Here is a 15622-nt window from a genome sequence, read left to right on the forward strand (position 1 = left end):
ACTTACCATTAATTTTTTTTTATTAAATAAAATTACTTAAAGTTGCATAACCCATAAATTTATCATTAATATATTTTTTTATGACATATCCTAAAATTACGATGAAATAATTTTTTAGACAAATTCACTACTCCCCCTATTAATATTTTACTCTTATTAATGAAACAATAGTAATAACATTTCACTATTTTCCCGTAATCATTGTTACTTTCACTACTCCCGCCGTAATTATTGTTACTGTCACTACTACCGCATTAATATTGATAATTTCATTACTCCCGCCGTAGTTATTGTTACTTTCACTATTGCCGCATTAATATTGATTATTTCACTACTCCAGTTGTTTTTACCACTTTCACTAATATCGCTGATAATATTGTTACTTTTACTATTCAAATGAGTGATTAATATCATATAACTATATCCAATGTTACTACAATTCTTTTCTTTACTTAAAAAATTACTTTTACTACTTAAGCATGCAATTTTAAGAGGATTCTATATTTATATAAATATATTACATATATGCATTAAATCAAATCGAAACAATTATGCAATATTATATATTATGGAATCTACCTTGAATTATTTATAACCTACTTATATTATATTTTTGTATGTTAAATAATTAACATCCCTATACATCTAAATATCTAATAAATTATAAAGTTTAATAAAATTGCATAGATTTTAAATTTAATATATAATTTTATGATGATAATAATTAATAGCATAAGTGTACATGTTTATACTAATTAATTATTTTATTTTAAGAAAATTGATCATCTTCTAGTTTTCTATAAATATTTAGGAAAATTACCAAACATCTTCTTTCTTTTAGTCTCCTTGAAATTGATCATCTTAATTAATTATTTTATTTTAAGGAAATTGACCATCTTAATTAATTATTTTATTTTAAGGAAATTAACCATGTTTTAGTTTCTTACAAATGTTTAGGAAAATTACCAAGCTTCTATATAATTTATTTTTAACCCATACTATATAATATTTGCATTGAGATCCCTTAATCGGGTTCATCACATGATGCTAGTGATTTAAAACTATATAGTATAATTAATTTGTATAACTTTCTTTAATTACATGAAAGTCCCTTGGTTTCTGGATTTAATATATAGTATTGATTGATTGATTCCTATTAGTCTCCAAATTTTTGTAGGGGTTTGTTTCAAAATAATTGGGGTTAATGGGTGTACGTGAACATTTTTTTGTTTTTTTTCCCGATTTTAACGAAAATAGCGGCTTTACCAATTTTCATGGCAAAAAAAAAAGTGATGCCTCTGCTTTAGCTTACTTTATGTTTGGCAAGATATTTCAGGTACTTGATTTATTCAAAGTAGCTTATTTGACCAAAATTTCAGGTGCCTTATTTTTTTTATAAGCGTTTGGCAAGTAACTTATTTAACCAAATAAGCTACCTAGAGTAGCATTTGAGATTTCAGGTACCTAATTTGATTTGTTTTTTCGTTTTTACCCCTTAAATTTATACTATTAAATAATTATCATATCCTTTTACGTCATTTCATGAAAATCAGTTACCATTTCAGTTAATTTGTCAAACACTTTTTTATATAATCAGCTACCTTATCAGTTCCTAATTTTCAGCTACTTTATCAGTTACCTTTTCAGGTTTTAGTTAGCTTTTCAGTTTTCAGCTACCTTTTCAAGTTTTAGTTAACTAGTTTAGATCTCGCGCAATGAATGCGCGGTATTTATAGAGTTAATAATATAGACCTCGTGCAATATATGCACGGTATTTATAGAGTTTTAATTTTTAGTGTATTATTTATAGAATTTAAATTGAAAATTCACTTATTTTCATATTTCTCCTTAATGTATTTTGATTATAGAAATAAATAAAAATTTAAATTGTAAGAAGTGATAAAACGAGTATTTTTTTTGAATTTTTTGTTTTGGTTTTTTACCGAGAAATTAATGATGTTAATTTACAAATATTTACTAATATAACATAATTTTTATCATAAAAAATCAATGAATTTTAACAAATATTTACTAATACCATATTTTTTAGCCGTAACTTCTTATCATAAAAAGTCAATAAATTTTTATCAAGAAGTTCTTTAAAAAAATATTACGTATCCTAAAAAGATCGGAGATAAATTTGTGTAGAATGTGAAATATTAAATGTTATAAATATTTAAATACAAAAAATTATATCCATTTATAACTTATCATGTCCACACATATAGTATATGCTAAAAATATCAAGCACTATTTTAGGAAATATTTTTAGGCGGGAAAAGTTGGAGTTTCGCCTATTCATTTAATAAATAGGGGATTTTACCAAATAGAGTCTATGCCTCGGCTTGAAGTAGTGACTTTACCCTCGATCTTTTACTTACCTCGAATGTGCAAAATACTGGTTGTAATACTGCAATTCTTATACCATACACCCAGGTGTATGGTACTTCCTACTCCCAATATTAAAAAAAAAATAAAAAAAAAAAATAACAAAAGTCCCCCACTACTTAACAGTTATCACTTCCATAAACTCTTTCTTTCTCCTGTTTTAAACTACGTCTTCCGTTTCTATCAAAAAAATCGTCCATAAAATTTAATTTTCCATCCAACACAGTGGTTTTGTAATCTTGATTCGAGTTTTGATTAATTAAATTCTAACTTATCAGGTATGTGTTAAAATTACTTCGTGTTTTGATTAATTAAATTCTAATTTATGGGTTTGCGTTGAAATTACATTAAACCCTAAAAGTTGTATAATACCGTAAATTAAATTGAGTTTTTATGTTTTATCTCTCATTATTTATGATTAAATTTGTGATTTCGAGTGTTATATTCATCATATGACACTATCATATTCACTCAGAATTTAGTGAATATGATAATTTAATTTGATGAATATGTTCTATCAAGTGTGATATTCATCATAAGTCACTATTATATTCATTTTGATTTTAGTGAATATGATAATATAATTTGATGAATATGTAGTATTTAGTGTGATATTCACCTTATGATACAATTATATTCACGTTGAGTTAAATGAATATGATAGTGTAATTTGCTGAACGTGTGTTATGTAATGTGATATTCATTTTATGACACTGTTATATTCACTTTGAGTTTAGCGAATATCGGTCTAATTTGATGATTATGAACGGTAAATTTGATAAAACTCGAATACAAATAGATGAAAGAAAATTACGAATTTAATAAATTCAATAGGATTTTAAATTTGATAAATTGAGTAATTTAGAAAAGAAAAAAAAAGGGTACTGTGAGAGATGGGGTGGGTAGTTTATTTTTTGTTCTTTTTTTTTGCTCATAACTACCATGGTTGTATCTTACTCCCTAGTCCCTACTCCTGGGAGTAGGATATAGGTGTTGTTTGGCCAAGTTTATGTGAAAGTGTTTTTACTTCTTAGAATGAGTTTTTTAGGAAACTACTTCTTGAAAAAGTTGAAGTTGTTTGGCCTAACATTTATAAAAGTAGTTTCTTAAAAAATTGATATGTTTGGCCTACTTACTTTTATCCTATTTTTTCACTTTATTTTTTGTTTACTATATTACTTATATGTAAAATGGTCTCACAAATTATAGCACAAATTATAAGACGATCTCGCATCGTAAGACGGTCTCACGATGTAAGACTTCTACGGAGTATAAGTTTGGCCAAGTAGAGAAGAGAAAAAGTGGAGTTACAACAAGAATTGTAAAGACACGAATTCTTGTTTCAGACGGTCGCTTTTCGTCATATGTGACCATTTTATGGTGAAATGTAACCACAATGATACAACCAGTGTTATAGCTTATGATTACTTGCTTTTCAATAATTGTCATATTTGACTGTAAAATGGTTACAAAATCCCATCTTATTATTTCAAACCTAAATAACCCGTCTGAAACAAGACCAACTGATAAAGAAGTAATGGTCTTCTGAAGAAAAAAAAAAGCACATTAGTAATGAATTTTTAGCACTTTATGTGAAAAGTAGAAGTAGAAGTAGAAAATACTTACTTCTACTTATGGGGGTAAGTTATCAGTTTTTGACTTTTTAAAAGCTGTTTTAAAACTCCATAATTTAGGGTGTTTGGCCTAGCTACTACTTTTTCAGTTATAAAAACACTTTTAAAGTCTGGCCAAACAGCACCATAATTTGCCTATTACTTGTAGAGGGACAAAGGTACTACTCTCTCTCTCTCTCTCTCTCTCTCTCTCTCTCTCTCTCTCTCTCTCTTTTCCTGTGAAAATGGGTGAAGCCGCTAATAATTGAAATAGCAGCTTCGCTTAAAATCGGAAAATAAAATAAAAATACAAATTCTCATTTGTGACGGTCGATATACGTCACAAGCTTATGACGGATTAAATAAATTTCATATTGTCGGATAAAGATAAGTCATTTGTGATTCCCTATGCATTTTGCTTTTTATCTTATCCACTGAGTGATACTTAACCCGTCACAAGACCTATTGAAATAAAAATTAGTAACGTAGATCCATTAATCCCAATAATGTTAGCAAACCCCAAAAGGCCAAAACACTAATTTTTTTTTGTCAAATAGCCTTATTAAGGCAATAAAGTTCACAGGTCTCTCTATATATATAACGTGCAAAATATGAACTTATAGTAAATCATAAGTAATGGCAATCATCTTATTAGTCTTCATACTTGTCCTCTCTACTCTATTTCTTACATTTTTAAAGTATAAAAAAAAGAAGCCATTTCATCCTCCTCCTGGCCCAAAAGGGTTACCCTTCATAGGGAATTTACACCAATATGACTTTTCAAAACCTCACCTCTACTTAGCTATGTTAGCCAAGACATACGGTCCAATCGTGTCGTTACGAGTGGGTTGTGCACAGATGGTTGTGGTTCAATCAGCTAACCTAGCCAAGGAGGTTTTGAAAACACAAGACCTCAATTTTTGTGCTAGACCATCTATGGTCGGGATGCAAAAATTAAGCTATAATGGGTTAGATATATCTTTTAGTCAATATAATGAGTATTTTAGAGAAGTAAAGAAAATATGTGTTGTTCATCTTTTTAACTCTAAGAGAGTAAGATCTCTTACTCCCATGCTTCAACAAGAAATCTCAAGGATGATGGAAAAGATATCCAAGCTTTCTTCCGATTCATGCATGGTTAATCTGAGCAGTTTGATGAGTGATCTTGCATGCAAAAACATATGCAAGATTGCATTTGGTAGGAGGTACGAACTAAACTAATTAACCATTTAGTAGTTCATACTAAAATCTTATGAGTAATAAGTTTATTGAGAAACTATTTTACAATTTTAAGAAAAAGTGGTATTAAAGATAATAAAATAGGTACAAATCATGATTAAAGATAAAATTGGTACATTGTTTATGTAAATATGTACGTAATTACTACGTCACGATCAACAACAAAAGTGTCACAAAATGCAAATAAAAGGTACAGAAAACTGTTCGCTCAATAACTTATTGAAAGATCGTCTCTCATAAGTTTTAGTGAAATCTTATTTGTGACGGTCTTAAATTTAACATAACTATTTCCGTATTGTGTATTTCCTCCATATTTTTTTCCCACTTCTCAAATTATATGGGGGTAATTTGAGAAGTGAAAAGAAAATAGAAATATAGAGGTAGTATTATTTTATTCAAAGCGTATTGTTTGTAATGGACTCTATCCGTTACAAACTGAAGATGGTAGTGCCTCTTTCACGGAGCACTCCTGGATAGCGCCACTTGCATATTGTGATAGGGGCACTATCCGTCTTCAACTTGTGATGGATAGTGCTCGTCTTCAATGAGAATTTGTGTTATTTTAATCACTCTCTTTTTCTTTTTTATTGATTTCGTATTTGAGGCCGTCTTAAATTTAATTAAAAACTCTTTCCATAGTACTCCCTAGAGCTAGCAAAAGTTGACCCGACCCGAGGAATCAACCCGACCTTACAACCCGAAAATTGGGTGAACCGAAACCGACATGACCCGACCCGATAATTGATAACATCCTTATTTTTTCCAACCCGAATCTGACCTGAATCGACCCGACCCGTGACCCGATATATTCTCAATCCGATAGATAACCCGATAATAATGAACTAGCTTAATAATGATTTGAATAAGATCAAATTGAAATTCATCTTAATTATTTTCACTTAAAACTACAATTAATACAACTAATTTTGTATAAACATAAAATTACCATCTAAACCTAAATACATAATATAAAATATATGCTGATCACCTAAACCGATAATGACCTAACCCGACTTGTCATCCGTTGATGACCTGACATGAACTGAACCGACCTGAACCCGTTGACCGACTCGTAGCCGACCCGAGTGACCCGATTGCCACCTCTTACTCCCGATGTCATGCTCAATAATTATCTATATTATTTTTGACACAAAGTCCAAATAAAACAAAATGGTGATTTCAGACCACATAAAATGCACAACCCATTTTATGGGAGATGAAACTACCAAAAATGAAAATTTTTTAGATAATTATTATCTTATACACCCTAAAATAAAAAAAGATAACTTTTAACAAGGACGGAGGGAGTTCTACTCCTAAATGTAGTTCATATAGACGATATAAAAATGACTAAGAACACCATCATCATATAAGTTTATTAAAACGATCTTAAATACGGAGTAATTTTTAGTCTTAAGTAAGACTAGCTGTCTAGCTCGAGGTATTAATTAAATTGTGAAAAGTGTATCTATTAAGGCCCTGTTCTTTTCGACTTAATTTCAGTTCTAATAAGTTCAGTTCAGTTCAGTTCAGCTCCATTCAGTTCAGTTCAGTTCAGTTCAGTTCAGTTCAGTTCAGCTCAATTCAGTTTAGTTTAGTTCAGTTCAGTTCAGTTTATTTCAACATTACTATTATTATTCTTATTGATATCATTATTATTATTATTATTATTATTATTATATTAATGTATTTACTATTGTTATTATTATTATTATTATAATATTATTTTTATATTTATTATATTACTATTATATTTATTAATAATTAATTCGTATTGTTTATATTATTATATTTATATTTAATACATTTATTATCATCATCATTATTATTATTATTATTATATTTATTATTTTTTTAATATATTTATTATTATTAATATTATTCATAACATATTTATTAATATTATATTTAATATTATTATATTAATAAGTTATTATTTAATATTTATTATTTTATTAATATACTCATTATTATTAATATTATTAATCACATATTTATTATTATTATTATTATATTTAATATTATTATGTTAATAAGTTATTATATTAGACCTATTATTATTACTATTATTATATTATTATTTATTTATTAGTTATTATTATTAATATATTATATTATTATTAATAATGTTATCATTTATATTACTAATATATTATTATTATTATTACAATATTTATTATTATATTAATATTTTATTTTTTATATATCTTATTAGATTATATTAATATATTATTATTATTAATGAATAATATTATAATAGTATTTATTATTATTATTGGTATTATTTTTATTATAATATTTATTATTATTATTATCTTTTTATTATTATTTCGATTCGATTCGATCGATTGATTCGATTCATTTAGTTCGATTCATTCACTCCATTAAGTTCATTCGATTCGATTCAGCTCCATTAAGTTCGATTCGGTTGATTCGATTCAGACAATTTCAGTCCAAAAGAACAGGGCCTAATTGTGTTTTGTGTTTGTTCGAATCACAGCTATGATGAGGACGAAGACGGGAGCAATTTCCGCAGGCTTTTAGATGAAAGTGAAGAGGTATTCGTGGACTTTGCATATTCCGACTATTTCCCTTCCCTCGGCTGGCTTGACAAGCTTACGGGGAAGTCTGCTAGGCTTGAGAAACTATTTCTAGACTTGGATGCATTTTATGAGAAGATTATCGACGAACATCTTCGCCCGCATGACCGTGATAATAACCGGGAGGACCTCATCGACGTTTTATTGCAACTTCGGAAAGAACGTTCGTTTACCTTTGATTTTACTTTGAACCATGTCAAAGCCATTGTGATGGTAACTACACTCTCCATTTCTATTACGAAAATTATGAAAATGTGTTTTAGTATGGTAACCGAGTATGATAGTATATTACTCCCTTTGAACCGTTTATTTGTTTACCTTTTTTATTCTGTGTGAAGAATATTTTTATTACAGAGCACAAATTAGTTCAATGATTTAAAGCAACTATAATGATTGAAGGTCGTCGTATGCTTTTGATAATTTTTTCTATAGGATATATTTGTCGCAGGAACGGATACAGGTTCAACCATGATAATTTGGGCAATGACTGAACTTATTAAACATCCGAGTGCCATGAAACAAGTACAGGACGAGCTTAGAAATGCCATAACAAAAACAGGTCACATAAGTGAGGATGATCTTAATGACCTAGTGTATTTCAAGGCAGTCGTCAAAGAAACATTTAGACTACATCCAGCGGCTCCATTGCTCATTGCACACCAAGCAATCCAAAAGACCAGTGTAGACGGGTATGACATTCTTCCAAATACACTAGTATTTGTGAATGCTTGGGCTATTGGAAGAGACTCGACATCTTGGAAAGACCCGGAAAGTTTTATGCCCGAGAGGTTTTTAGGAAGTGAAATTGATTTCAAAGGCCAAGATTTTGAGCTTATTCCGTTTGGAGCAGGGCGAAGAATGTGCCCCGGGTTGCATCTTGGTACTCTTCTGGTTGAGCTTACACTTGCTAATTTGCTCTACTCTTTTGAGTGGGAACTGCCGGTTGGTGTGAATAAAGAAGATGTTGATACGGATACGCTCCTCGGTATTACTATGCGTAAGATGAATCCACTTTGTCTTATGCCAAAAACATTTCCACAACATTAAACTTCATGTTTAGAAAACATTAGTTTAACTATGCAAAAATATATTTCCATACTTGGAAGCAATAAAATTCCACTTGTTCTGTAAGAATCCCGTCTTAAGGGTAAGACGAGTTAAATGTTCTTCCATATAATTATATGGGATGAGAGTTTATCATTCTCTAAGCATTCTATATTTGTTGATTTATCTATTTAACCCGTTTCTGGTTTAAAACGGATGTTTCCATTTTAAATAAGAATTTGTGAAAATGTTAAATGTGTAATTTGTGACAAGAGTATTCTCTTAATCGATTTGTTTTTTCTGTTGGGAAGTGTTACGGAAATATATTATTATTGTGTGTAATATGGTAATATATGGTAGTCGTGTAATATGGTAATTGTGTCCTAGTAAATATCTAGTTTCCTAAACCGTGTTAGGGTTGTGACGGTTGTATCTGTATTCCTTTAACTGGAAGCTTATAAGTGTTTGTCATACGATGCGACTATGTGATGATCACTAAAAAGAAATACACCGACTGCAAAAGCAATTCCTTGAGCACTAAAAATTTGGGGTTTATCCACTTCTAGACCGTGGTTTTCTGGACCGATTTATGAACATGTTCACGGGACCGGGCCTTGCCTACATTTGCAGCGATACAATAGACAAATTATTAAGAACTTTTTGGCTAATTGAGGTTATTTGACAAACTAATTAGCATTTTGGATTCGTTTTAAACTATTTAAGGTTAATTGTTCCACGTCAGCAATTTTTTTCTTTTTTCCTAATTTTAGGTAAAGCCGCCACTTGAACTAACGGCTTTACTCTTTTTCTTATCACTTAACTAGTTAACATTACTAAATTATCGAAAAACGGCGAAACCGCTAGGAAAACTAGCGCCTTTCCTCCTTCACATATAAAATATGTTGATTTATGTAATGAAATAAGCACCTGCCAATGTGCATGAAAGGGGGTGAAGCCGTTGGTTTAACTAGCGGCTTTCCCCTTTCTCTAGTTATACGAGAGATACAACTTTGTAAATGTAATGAAACAAGGTAAAACCGCTAGTGAAAGTGGCGGCTTTACCCAAAATTAAGAAAAAAATATAACCGATGACGTGGACCTCTTAATCCCAAATAGTTTGAAATCAACTCTAAAATCTCAATTAATTTGCCAAAAAACCTCATTTAGCCAAAAAAAATTCAATTATTAATCCCCGCTAACATCAGAAGATTCATAAAATGTGTGATAATCTTATATCTTATATAAAAAGAGAATAGGGGGTTTGCATATTTTTACATGGCCAATACCCTTTGACTGCACCTGTATTTACAGTCAATGCCCCTTAATCTTATTATTTTATGTTTCTCTTATGTATTACACCGCCTGGAATTTTTCCTCATCTATCATTCCATTCTAATTATGTATCCAGAAACTTCATATTCAGGTTTTGATTTTATCGCAGCCATAATCACACTCACAAATCTCACCTTTGATTTCTTAGATCAATCCAATAATTTCCCCAAAATCAATTTCCAGAAATTTAAAAAAAAACCTCAAATTAAGGTTACACCCGAACCCCCTTGATGGGGCATATTCTGCACCCGCTGACCGAGTCAACATATTGAGCAAGGTCAAAGATATCCAAAGCAAATCAACACCTTGGACATCTTAGCCGACGCAGCCTGTCGGCCCGTCACTTGGGTCTCGGCCATGCAACTAGCCAGCCGGGATACACATCCGCGTACTCACATCCAAGACCCCTCGGCATGGAGTCAACAAGGCCCGCCGGCCTGCCATGGGTCCCTCGGCCGAGGGTAGATCAGTCTTTCCACCTGCTCTGCCACTTGGCCACTACGTGACAAAAGGTGAAAGTCTATAAATACTCCTCAACCCTCATTGAGGAAAGGATCCGCAAATAATCAATTAAACATACTAATCTGGTATAAACTCCCTTATCTCTCTACAATATACTTTGTGCCAAGTAACACACAACTTAATCCCTTTGAGTTTACTGACTTGAGCGTCGGAGTGAGTTCGCTCGGTACCAAGCCGAGCCCTCAGTTTGTTCATTGTTTTAGGAGAGGCCGAAAGGAAGAGTCAAGCAAAGTCATCATTCTACAAGCTTACGTGGTAACAAATCTGCTCTGGAACTACACCCGGAACAATTGGCGCCGTCTGTGGGGAAGCACTTACTAAAAGCTGATTAAATCCCTTACAAAAAAAAAAAACAAAACAAAACCCACCTATCAAGCTAACAAGATGTCAAAACAACAAGAAGCAATTGTGACCGACGAAACTGCATTCTATCAGGATGACACAGTCCACAATTCTGAAATCGGGCGCTCCCCCACCGGCCGAGTGATTGAGCCGGTGAAGTACGGGATGCCCTCTGAACCAGAAACACCGCTGCCTGCCGGCCAAGTCACTATCATGGGACATGTGGTCGATGCAGCAAAACTAAAGCTACTCCTGGACCTGATGGGTAATACGCCGATCACCCCCGCCGCAACGACGGTGACGGCAGCACACCCACAGGTGAACAGGGCCCATAAAGTGACCCCGAACAACTTGTCCGGGCAATAGAAGGAGCGCCGCATACTAGGGCGCGGCGGTGCCCATGGTGCTAGTGGCGGACCGAAGTCCTTCCCCCACTTACGGGAGGACAAATACGCGTCGCCACAACGAAACGAGGCCACCCCCGAAGAAACGAAGAAAGAAGTCCGACTCTCCAAAGTCGGACAACAAGAAGCCCTTCCCGCCACGAGGAGAGAAGCCGGACTAGGAATGCGAGGAGTCGATCGCCACGTGTCATTCGGCACGTGGTCGACAGCCCCCTCGGTGCCTCGTCCTCGGAGTCTCCGTCTCGACCAAACCGAAGGCGCCGCCCCTATCGTACAAAGGGGACAGTGACCCAACCGACCACGCCGAGGCTTTCAAGTCTTACATGTCGGTATGGGAGCGGCTGATGAGGTCAGTCTTGAGTCTTCCCAACAACCCTTCATGGAATGGCCCGAGTTGGTACAAGGGGCCGCCTAATGATTCGGTATCTTCTTTATGCCGACCTAAGAGACAACTTCGTAGCCCAGTATTCTTGCAACAAGAGGAGGGCCGTGGAGACATTCGATCTCCTCACTATCCGACAGAGGGAAGACGAGTCCCTCCGGAGCTACGTGAAGAGATTCGACGCAAAAGCTCAGCAGATCCGTGAGCTAAACAGTGAATTGGCGGCCTTCGCACTGATGAAAGGCCTGCCGAAGAGCGACCTCAAAAATGAGCTGATCAAGTGCGAGGTCCTCAACCTGGACTCCGCCAGAAGGATGGCGGACCAAGCCGTAAAGGTGGAGGATTACCACAAGACCTGGGTAGGCCACAGTGAAACTGGGCACCAGGAAAGGAGGAGCCGCCGGGAGAATGCTGACGAAGGTCGCCGTGACAATGATCGGTCACGGTCTGAAAAATCTAACAGGAAGCAGAACTCGGCGGGCGCCGGGGGGAGTTCGGGACCATACACCCAAGAGCGGTATCACGGTCTCACCCCCCTGGTCAAATCACCGGCCAAGGTCTTTGCCCTGAGCAAGAGTGAAGGGCAGAAATGGCCAAGACCCCCCAAGACAAGGGCGGAGGGCGACGCAAGCCAATTCTGCGATTACCACGGCCAGCCCGGCCATAAGACCGACGACTGTCGGCATCTGAAGAACGCCATCGAGGAGCTGATCCGGAAGGGGGCCCTCAACAAGTACGTAGCTGGGAAACCAGAATCCAGCTCCGACGGGGCGAACAGGAAATCAATATTCCAGAGAATGGGAGTGATCCAGGTGGTAATCGGAGGAAACGAGAACGGCGGGTCGGCTAATGGGCACAAACGGCACCTAAATGAGCTATACCAAGCCATTAACTTTGTGCCCACCACAGCGATCCCCGCTCGCACCGTCCCCGATATAACCATCGGAAAGAAAGACTACGAAGGAGTCGTAGCCCCGCACAGCGACCCGTTGGTAGTCCACCTAGACATAGCCAACCACTTGGTCAAGAGGTGCCTAATTGATACAGGCGCCTATACAAACATAATGTTCAGGGAATGCTTTCTCAATCTCGGTCTGAAGATTGAGGACTGAGCCCCCGCACCAACCCACCGTACGGCTTCTCCGGGGCCGGTCTGGTACCCCAGGGTCTATTAGATCTGCCGGTGATGTTTGGCCAAGACGGTGCGGCCAAGAATGTTTTTTCTGAGTTCGTGGTCATTGACGGTTCGTCCGCCTACAACGTCCTCATAGGTCGAGTCACCTTGAGTGAGGCCGATGCTGTGATGTCCATCCGGGCCCTGACATTGATGTATGTCTCGGACCGGGGGGAAGCGCAAAAGCTCGTCTCAAAGGACGAAAGAGACGAAACTGTCAATGTCCAAATATCTGCCAGAGGGTGTAACATGCAATCCCTCAAAGTGGCGAAGAAATCAGAGAAGGGGAAGAGCCCATCCTTACAACAGGAGGGTGATCCGATGAGCACCAACAACGTCAGCATGGTCGAGGGGGCCGAGACCGAACAAATAGAAATTGACCCAGGACGCACTGTAACTGTCGGTGTCGGTGCCGGAGCCAAAGTTCGAGCCGACCTCCTAGACCCGCGAGAAAGAACAAAGACGTCTTCGCGTACTCGGCCGCGAGATGCCAGTGTGGCGAGAGGTGATCGTTCACAAGTGAACGTACTCTCCAACGCTCGCCCGTCAAGCAGAAGATGAGGAACTCCTCGGCCGAGAAAGATGAGGCCATTAAGGCCGAGGTAGACAAACTATTAGAGGCAGGCTTTATCATGCCTTGTACTTACCCCGAGTGGCTAGCAAATGTTGTAATGGTGAGGAAGTCATCAGGGGGGTGGAGGATGTGTGTGGATTTTACAAATCTTAATAAAGCATGTCCCAAAAATTGTTATCCCTTGCCTCGAATAGATAGTTTAATAGACGCAACGGCAGGCTACACTATGCTGAGCCTGCTCGACGCCTTTTCAGGGTACCATCAGGTATTCATGGCCGAAGAAGACATGCCTAAGTGCGCATTCATCACCATACACGGCACATACATGTATAAAATGATGTCGTTCGGTTTGAAAAACGCTGGCGCAACTTACACTAGGCTGGTGGACAAAGTGTTTCAAGATAAAAAAGGGCGAAACATCGAGGCTTACGTCGACGATGCTATTGTAAAAAGCAAGTCTGGCGGCGAGCACTTGGCCGACTTGAGCGAAACTTTTTGTTCACTAAGGAAATACAAGATGAAACTTAACCCAATGAAATGCAACTTCGGTGTCCGGGCAGGTAAGTTCCTCGGCGTGCTTGTCAGTGCTAGGGGAATTGATACCAATCCAGAGAAAGTCCAAGCAATAATGGACCTTCCGGAGCCGAGGAATCGAAAAGAGGTTATGATGTTGACCGGGAGAATGGCGGCTCTCGCCCGTTTCATCTCTCGGTCAGCCGACAAAAGCACCCCATTCTTCAAAGTGTTGAAGGGGAATAAAGACTTCACCGGGGAGAGGAACGAGCACGGCTTTCAGTAACCAAAGCTCATCTTCAAACTCTCCCGACCCCCGTCCGGTGCCGATCTTTGGGGAGACGCTATATCTATACATAGCGATTACCTCGGCCATGGTCGGTGCGTAATCATCGAGAGAAGAAGACAAGCAAGAACACCCAATCTACTTTGTCGGCCATACACTGTTGCCCGCCGAAAGAAATTACCCACCGATTGAAAAAGCGACCTTTCTTTGTCGTTGCCGCAAGGAAACTAAAACCTTACTTCGACGCACATCCCGTGACGGTCTTAACCGACCAACCATTGGAGAAAGCATTGGAAAAATTTGAACAATCCGGCGAGCTCATCAAATGGGCAAGTAGAGCTATCCGCCGGCATTCAATACAAGCCGAGGCCCTCGATAAAGGGGCAGGCACTTGCAGACTTCCTGGCCGAGTGCACATATCAAGAGGAACCAAACCCCGGGGTTTGGGAAGTATACACCGACGGGTCTTCCACGGTGAACAGCTCAGGAGCCGACATCCTTATCATCAGCCTAAATGGGGACGAGTTTGAGTACGCCTTGAAATTTACCTTCTCGGCCTCAAACAACGAATCCGAATACGAGGCGGTGATAACTGGAGTCGAGCTAGCTAGAGCTGCCGGAGCAGAGCACATTGTGTTGAAGACAGACTCACTATTGGTTACTAACCAAATCAGAGGAGAGTTTGAGGCTCGGGACGACGGGATGGTAAGATACCCGGAAAGGGTAAAAGCGACACAAAGAAAATTGAAATCTTTCCAAATCCAATGCATTCCCAGGTCCGAGAACAACCGAGCCGACGCTCTCTCAAAACTTGCCGCTTCTACCATCAAGAATGTCACCGACCGTCTTTGGTGGATATCGGGAATGCTAAAAGCATCACTGAGACCGTCGGCATGGTGGGCGACATAGAAGCCGAGACGACGTGGATGACTCCGATAATGAAGTACAAACTGACAAATGAGTTACCAGAGGAACGCAGTCTCTCCCAGAAGATAAGAAGGATCGCCGCAAAGTACTTAGTGTTTGAAGGAGAGTTGTACAGAAGGTCTGTGATAAGACCACTTTTGAAATGTGTCGGCCCAGCCGACGCGGAGCTCATACTGACAGAGATTCACGAAGGCATCTGTGGACATCACATGGGGGGAAGAACGCTAGACCATAAAGCTCTCCGAGCCGGCTACTTCTGGCCTACCATGCTTGAGGATTCCA

The 15622-nt window shown here is 37.2% G+C and overlaps 1 protein-coding gene across 1 annotated transcript; it reads left to right on the forward strand.

The window, feature by feature from the left end:
* The first annotated feature begins 4637 nt into the window (after nt 1-4637).
* LOC141587935 (cytochrome P450 83B1-like) lies at nt 4638-8887 on the forward strand. Its single transcript, XM_074409399.1, has 4 exons — nt 4638-5206; nt 5682-5684; nt 7741-8053; nt 8273-8887. Exons 1-4 carry the CDS (start codon nt 4638-4640, stop codon nt 8885-8887), a joined length of 1500 nt encoding a protein of 499 aa, XP_074265500.1.
* Nucleotides 8888-15622: the final 6735 nt, after the last annotated feature.

This window comes from Silene latifolia, chromosome 6 (assembly GCF_048544455.1).
Source record: "Silene latifolia isolate original U9 population chromosome 6, ASM4854445v1, whole genome shotgun sequence".
Classification (NCBI taxonomy): domain Eukaryota; kingdom Viridiplantae; phylum Streptophyta; class Magnoliopsida; order Caryophyllales; family Caryophyllaceae; genus Silene; species Silene latifolia.

Coding starts and splice junctions, on each gene's coding strand:
- LOC141587935 (XM_074409399.1), top strand. CDS start 4,638: ATGGCAATCATCTTATTAGTCTTCATACTTGTCCTCTCTACTCTATTT. Junction 8,054..8,272: donor ATGTCAAAGCCATTGTGATG/GTAACTACACTC, acceptor TTTTTTCTATAG/GATATATTTGTCGCAGGAAC.